Source organism: Chaetodon auriga, chromosome 21 (genome assembly GCF_051107435.1).
Source record: "Chaetodon auriga isolate fChaAug3 chromosome 21, fChaAug3.hap1, whole genome shotgun sequence".
Taxonomy (NCBI): domain Eukaryota; kingdom Metazoa; phylum Chordata; class Actinopteri; order Chaetodontiformes; family Chaetodontidae; genus Chaetodon; species Chaetodon auriga.
This window is the reverse complement of record NC_135094.1, coordinates 16,060,677-16,068,547: the sequence shown is the minus strand read 5'-3', so window position 1 is coordinate 16,068,547 and position 7,871 is coordinate 16,060,677. Positions and strand designations below refer to the sequence as shown.

Sequence of the window (7,871 nt, the reverse complement as noted above, 5' to 3'; positions counted from 1 at the left end):
ACTAATTCTGCAAGTATCCAAGCCTGAAAAATTGTGATCTAAGAAGATGGTTAATGTCGGTCAAGTAGGGCAGTTTCTCTGTGCTGCCGGAATGACTGATAAAATCTGAACTTCTGTCTCTGTGATTAGCAGGGAGTGTACAGCCAAATGTCTTTTTGGACAGCTGGTGGTGTATGGACACCTTGGACAGCTCCCATTCACAACTCCTCAGACCTCAGTTCATCACTGGTCACCACCACAAACAAGGAAGTGCCATGTCAAGTGAGCAGCGATGCTCCCAGATGATGTTGTACGTTTTATGTGGAGACTTTAGACTTTGGTTTGGTTTGGTATCTAAAAAGTGCTGCACATATCACATAAGGACCAACATTAAGGTCACACTTGTATCATTCATAAAGAAAGAAAATAGTGAATCGTATTGATCTTATACAATCAGTCACCTGTAAAATTTCTGAGGTTTTAGGGTTTGTCAAAATGTGTTTACTGTTACAGTGAAGGCTTTTTAAATTGACAACTGTGAATTATAATTCAAAATGTTCTTTACAAGATGTCTCCGTCTGAAACACAGGAAGTTTGTTGCGCTTCCGTGTGAAATACATACAGTGAAGTATTTCCTGGTTAAAAGCATTATCACAGCTGAAGGACCTCACTGCTGCTCTCTGTCCTGCACTTGTCTGGTAAGGAAACATTTTTTACTGATTCACTTCTTAGCTTTTCAGTTAAGTCAAATCGATTATTTTCACGCACAAAAAAAACTCATGTAATATTTTATTTAATGGGTTTTGTTGAGCAGAGCCTGGACATAATAAGTGACAGGTTGCTTCAGCGGCATTTTGCATCAATTAAAATATAAATGCACTCAGATTTTTTAGAATTTGCTTGAATCTCGTGTGTCAAACTGCAATTGTGAAGATGTTTATTGAGCAGCACTAAACACAGGCTTTAACCCAGTCAAACTTGACTGCATCTTTGTGTCTGCAAATGCAGGTGATGAGCGTCATCGCAGTGCTGTCTGTGAAGATGGTGACAGTCAACATGTTACTGAGTGTCCTCCATGTTTCAGGTGAGCTGTTTGCTCAGTTTCTTTCAGAGTCCGTGCAGAACGAGCAGCGCAGGCAGAGTTACTTTTACAACTGTCACATCTGATGATTATACGATTGTTTGCAGCAAAGGAAAAATGACATACATGTTTTGCTGAAGTATATTTTTCTCTTTCTAGTCATAGAGAATTTCTTCACATGATGTTACTTGTGAGTCTGGTTTCACAGGTGTTTTGGCTGTTTGTCCTGAACTGTCACACCTTTTCATTATTGCACCAGAGAAGATGGACGGACTGAGTGGATCCTGTTTGCTAATCCCATGTACCTTTAGACATAAACCAGAACAAGAGTTTGACAGCAGAGGAGAAACCTTTGGAGTTTGGATTAAAAAAGATTTCAGAGTTATCCAGAGTCCAAACAATGTGGTTTTCAACAGTAGCGGGAAGGTTAACACCTATCCAATGACAATTACTGGAAACCTGACAGAGAAAAACTGCACCACTGTGTTTTCCAACTTAACGACAAGTCACACAGACAAATACTTCTTCAGAGCTGAGAACAAACTCTTCATGGCAACAGCTGATTGTGATCTTGTTCAAATAACAGTTCGAGGTGAGAGTTTTCTTTCTTTCAGTCAGTTTCTAATGTTGTTGCTCAAACAGCACACTTTTTTATTTTCAAGGTTTTTTACTTATCCATGAATTTAATTTCTGATTAAACTCTCCATCAGTTGTTATTTATGCTTTCTGCAGTTTCACTACAGAAGCTTCTGCGTCTACTTCGACTTTGAAAAAGCTGAAGGTTTAGTCATTTCTCAGCTTGTCATGCAGCTCTTTCTTTAGTCGTTCCAGCTCTTCTTCCTCTTGACATATCGCAAAGGAACATTCAAGTTAAACTGTGTGTTTTCTTGACATGGATGACTGGGAATACTTTCATTTTTTCCTTTCATGTTACTTTTTATATTCATTTGCATTGTTCACAGCAATCCGTGCAATAGAGATATTTGATATTTCACTGTGAACACTCGGTGGTGATTTGGAAAACTCCAGTGTTTTATTGAGTACTGTGGAGAGGTGTGGTGCTTTGATTCCTGTGTGCCCTTATTTGGCGGAGGCTGGGCGTGGTTCTCCAGGTGGTGGGAGCTCCGACACAGCTGGAACTCATCACAATCAAGCCCAGCATAAAACTGTGGACTGCAGAAGACTCAGTACCAGATTGTTTCTGCTGCTTAGTGGTGTAGTTCATAGTTCATCAGTGGTACCTGCGAGTATAAATGAATATTTAGTTTTTGTTGTCTTGTGTGTCTCCTTCACTGATCTCCAGCTCCAGTGTCTCTGCCCCCACGCTGCCCAGCCTCTTGCCTGTCCTGTGTAGCTGGAGTCTCCACTCAGTGTTCATTCAAATAATTTCTCCTTGTCAGCGTTTCTGCGATTGAGTCCAAATCGTGCCGAAACGTAACACACTTTCATGCTAACCTCATGGTGGCGCTAGATGAAAAGCCCAGGGATCACTAAAGTCTGTGTGATCCTGAGTGCTGTCGATCCAACCATCCTCTACCGCTTGTTTCTGAGGGGTTTGCACACCTGCAAGCACTTAGTTGTGGTGCCTTTAACAAAACACAGAACACAACAGAGAGATGTAGATTTTTGATATGCTTTATTCTTTATATTTTACTTAGTTATGGTTTTAAGGCACTTCAGTACAGATTCTTTGAAGATTCCAGCTGAGAGCTTCACTCAACATCATGTCCCTGCTGTGTGTGAGACAATGAATGGCGATAATTAGTATGTTAATCATTTCACTAAGTGTATTCTTACAGATTTTTTTTTATGTTACTTTATGGAGAATAACACAAAAACAAATAAATCTTGAGTAATCTGTGTACAGCTTCGCTTTAAAGGCACCTTTTCACAAAGTCATTATTTTGATTCCCCTTGCTGTTGTTTCTATGTGCTGAGAACTGTAAGAATACAGAGGAGTTTGGTCATTGAATGTCTGTAGGGTCATGGATTAAAGTTTCACTGTAGTTCTTTGGATCCTAAAAGTTGGAATTTCAGACTCACTATTATGATAATAAACTGCCTTTTATTCAAATCTTATTTCTGACTTTAAAACAAAAAAATTGAAGTCATTTACAACCTGTTGACCTTCAGTTGCAATAAAAATGGACTTCCTCATTCACACATTCACAGGGTGTGCATGTTACGGTTTGTCACCAATCCTTTCAAAAGGACCCGATGATGCGGACCAGAGGTAAAAGAACAAAAATTTATTACAACAAAAAGCGCACTCAAAAGGAGTGGAAAAATAACGAATAACACAAAGCGCACTCTGACAGAGTGGAGAAAATTAAGGGAGCTCCGAAACGACGGGTCTGAGGCAAGTCACACGTGGAAGTGGCAGGCAGGCAACTGAAACAAAGAAACACACCTTAAGTGGTGGCACATAGGAAACACATTATCAAACTCACGATGGAACGAGAGAGAGAAATTACTCACATAATGCTGAATCCACAACCAGGCCTGGAATGATCTCAGGGGGAAGAGACTGGAACAATCCGGCACAACTAGGAGAGAGCTGCAGGGACACACCCAGCTGTACAGACAGGGGGAGACAGACAGACAAAATCCACACTGGGAAAAGGGAAAAGGAAACACAAGGGTGAGACAGGCTGGTCCTAACAGTGCATGTGTAGATTACTGCTAGAAGAGGCTGTAAAAAAGTGCACAAAACCTTTTAATCCCTCAGCTTCTGTCATCAGCATGTTGTTGCAGAGCAGCAATGATAAAGACTCTGTGGTATCAACATGTTTGAAAAAGTCTCAGTCTGCTCATTGATTGTCAAAACTTAAGAATAAGTGGAGGCATTAGTTGCATTATCAGATGATCTTTTCAGATGCACAAGGAAACCGAGACAAAGGCGTCACAGTTCAGTCTTTAATTACCACTGAAACGGTGTAACCTGTCTGTGAGTCTATGGTTTGAAAAGTGTGTTTCTTTCACAGTATGTGATGTTGTTTCAATGCTATAAATGGGACTTTATCTGTGTGTGGCAGATAACCAAAGTGGCAGTGACAAAGAGAAGTGGTGGGATGGAAAATGTAGAGTTAACTGTAAGTTAAAAGAGGAAGTTGGTTTGCTGGTTCTGTCAAAAAGACCTTCACAAGGTCACAAGGGACTGCAGCCACACAGCTCTCTGCAGCGAGATGTCTTGATCACAGTGTCCAGAAAAGCATTTTTCCCTGATCCAGCCAAATGAGCTTTACTGCACCTGTTCTGGTGCACTGTGCAGTTGCATGTTTCAGTATATGATATTCAGCAGGTAGATCTTTATCTCCCGTGACTTAGCGGCTCTTAAAATGCCTGGATCACTCCAGTGTTTGACCTGATGTTTGACCTGTTAGTGATATGATGTTATTCAGCGGAAGTTTCCTGCAGATTTGTCTCATTAAACACTGACTGTCTGTCCTGACGGTCTCACATCATCCTCCTTTGTTTTCACTAAAAAGTTCCACAGGAGCTAAATTACTCATAATAAAATGCCCTCTACATTTCACACGTCCTCACTTTATACATACAGTTCATACATGATTTTAATATTCTTTAAATATATCATTATTGTGATTAATGTAATCTTTACTACACTTGAAGATAAGGCGTGTGTGACTGTGGTAAAGCCATCTGTGAGTGTGAAGTCATCTGCACTCTGATGAGCTGAAGCTGACTTCCCCTCTCACAGGACGTGAGGAGGACGGATGAAGACAATCTCTGTAGTATTTATGCAGCTTGAAACAACAAGTCTGTTTGCATTTCTATCACAACGGCTCAGCTGGACGTCGCTCACTGGATCTGTTGCAGTTCAGCTGAAATCCACAAACTGCCTGATTTTAATTGTTTGTGCGTTTCAGCTGCAGGCTCGTTTGGTGAGATCAAATGTTTCTGAGTTTTCATTTTGCTACTTGTCACCAACTCCACTGAAAAAGTTGTGATGTATTTTATTTGTTGGCTTTCGGTTTTGCTGAAATGAGCTTCAGAGAAATGAGAAGCTTCACATTTTGACTTTATATTCCACCTGTTTTCAGTGCAGCTGTGCAGATGTCACTACTCGTCACACAGCAACATCTGGTCTTACATGACAAGTTCATGGTTTGACTGTGAGACTAAAAGAACATGAAGGATTTGTTTCAAAGATGCTTTTTTGAATCAAATCCAGGTGCTGAGCCTCGTTGCAGTCCTGTCTGAGAATATGGTGACAGCCAACGTGTTGCTGAGTGTCTTCTTTGTTTCAGGTGAGCTGTTTCATTCACAGTTTGGACTCCATTTGGAAACAAAGCAGAAAGAGCAGTGCAGATAGAGTCACTCTTTCCAGCTCTTCATGTCCTGACTGCAAAGAGAAAGGTTTTATGTGGAGATTGTTCAAAGGAAAAATGACCCAACGTGTTGCTGCTGAACTGTAGTTTGTGTATCACAGAGTTTGTCTTCATGCAGATTTTTCTACATTTTGTTAATCAAGAGACTCATTTCACAGGTGTTTTGGCTGCTTGTCCTGAACTGTCACACCTTTTCATTACTGCACCAGAGAAGATGGAAGCACTGAGTGGATCCTGTTTGCTAATCCCATGTACCTTTAGACATAAACCAGAAAAACCGATTGACGGCAGAGGAGAAAACATTGGAGTTTGGATTAAAAATGATGTCAGATTTAAAGAGAGCCCAAGCAATGTGGTTTTCAACAGTGGCAGGAAGGTTAACACCTATCCAATGACAATTACTGGAAACCTGAGAGAGAGAAACTGCACCACTGTGTTTTCCAACTTAAGGACAAGTCACACAGACAAATACTTCTTCAGAGCTGAGAACAAACTCTTCATGGCAACAGCTTTTTGTGATCCTGTTCAAATAACAGTTCGAGGTGAGAGAGTTTTCTTTCTTTCAGTCAGTCTCTAATGTTGTTGCTCAGTTTTGGTCTAAACAGCACACTTTTTGATTTTCAAGGTTTTTCACTTCAATTTAATTTCTGATTAAACTCTCCGTCTGTTGTTATTTATGCTTTCTGCAGTTTCACTACAGAAGCTTCTGTGTCTGCTTTGACTTTGAAAAAGCTGAAGGTTTGGTCATTTCTCATTTATTCTTATGTGTAAACTGTGTGTTTGATTGGGAACCACAGATTCTCCTGCGAGGCCCAGCATTGAGATCTCAGGTGATCTGAAGGAGAATCAGTCTGTCACTATAAGCTGCTCAGCTTTCACTCCCTGTCCTCACTCGCCTCCTAAACTCACCTGGAACCTCCAACAAGACTCTCTCAACAAAACAGAGAAGAACACAGACGGAACCTTTACAACTAAAATCCAGGAGAGCATCACTCTGTCAGACCACCATGATGGATACAACATCACCTGTTCTGCTGCATATCCTGTGAATGACGGCAAAGGTGTGAAGACAGCAGAGGAAATAAAGACTCTCAGTGTTTCATGTAAGACAACCAGAGTTTGTTACTGGATGCTGTCAGCACAGGACAGAAATAAAGGATCTTATTCAGGCTCTGATGTTACTCTCATATCTCACATCTCTGCCGCATTTTCCTCAGATGCTCCTAGAAACACCTCAGTGTCCGTCAGTAAATCAGGCAGCTGGGTGAACCTGACCTGCTCCAGCAGAGCCAAGCCTCCCATCAGCCATCTCACCTGGTTCAAGAAGAGCAAAGATGGAGCCATGACTGTGTCTGAAGGACGGTTTTACAGCTTGAGTGTGACAGATGGAGGAGTTTATTACTGTGTGGCCACAAATGATGTTGGTAACCAGATGTCGTCAGAGATTGATCTGACTGCTGCAGGTCAGTCATTACGTTACTGAATCCACCAATGTAAATCCTGTCTGCTCTCATTTGTTTGTCTGTTTGTTTTTGTGCCCTTTAAAGCACTTTTTATCACACTGGTATAAAATAACTTTAACTTGAGGAGAAAAGTGTGAAAGTTTGCATTTGAGTTGAACAAAGGGAATGAAAGTTTGGGATGTTTCAGAGTTGTAACATTTTCCATGAAGGAGAAGGTGACCATGCTGTCTTGTTATTCAGAGTCTGGACTTGTTGTCTGCTTGACAGCGAAGATCGTGGGAATCGTAATGCTCTACAGTACAATCGTGATCTTTGAGTGGTGAGACGAACTTTTCACTGATGTAATCATTTTCGGCCAAATGTCAAAATGTTTAAAGTTCATGTTTAACTATTATTGATTCTGATTCAGTCCATCTCCTTTTCCTTCAGGTGGTTTAGATCAAGATGCTGCAACAAACCAGTGAAGGTAAGCAAAGAGATGAGGACAGCTGCATTATTCTTTCAACAACAAACTGCCTTCACTTCATGAAGGAGAGCTCATCTCACTTTACATGAGGACTCAGTTCAAGGTGCTGCCGGCGTCACTGCAGAGCACTAACACCGCTGTCTGTGTGTTGTTTCATGTCCACAGGAGGCAGTTGAGGCAGATGATGTCAACAGAGTGATTGAGATTCAAGCATGGTGAAGGAGAAGAGGAAGACGTCACGCTCATCATAAATGCAACATCTCTCTAGTTCTTATTGCTCTCATTCTTAAATGTTAAATTACTTCACAACAACACAAATATAATAAAGTGCAGCTTCATCATTAAAAGTCTAAGTCTAACTTTCTTATACTGATTATCCAAGCATTAAAATCTGATCATTCCAAAGGTGAAGCATGTTTTGATCACTGCCGCAGTCAGTGAAGACGTGGATGATCAAATTTATTCCTCCTGCTATTTCTTATCTACAGTAATGAAGCTGTTTCTCCCATGATGAAAGCAAAGCTTGAGTAATC

The 7,871-nt window shown here is 40.8% G+C and overlaps 1 protein-coding gene across 2 annotated transcripts; it reads left to right on the top strand.

The window, feature by feature from the left end:
• The first annotated feature begins 1,020 nt into the window (after positions 1–1,020).
• Positions 1,021–7,602, top strand: LOC143314381 (B-cell receptor CD22-like). 2 transcript variants are annotated; one of them, XM_076721357.1, is made up of 7 exons: positions 1,021–1,063; positions 1,269–1,652; positions 6,207–6,512; positions 6,627–6,872; positions 7,113–7,191; positions 7,302–7,338; positions 7,504–7,602. In XM_076721357.1, the coding sequence occupies exons 1-7, from the start codon at positions 1,021–1,023 to the stop codon at positions 7,555–7,557; spliced, it is 1,149 nt and encodes a 382-aa protein (XP_076577472.1). In that variant the 3' UTR covers positions 7,558–7,602. The 2 variants fall into 2 exon arrangements, with proteins under 2 accessions (XP_076577472.1, XP_076577473.1); XM_076721358.1 differs by lacking the exons at positions 1,021–1,063; positions 1,269–1,652 and adding an exon at positions 5,609–5,951.
• Positions 7,603–7,871: the final 269 nt, after the last annotated feature.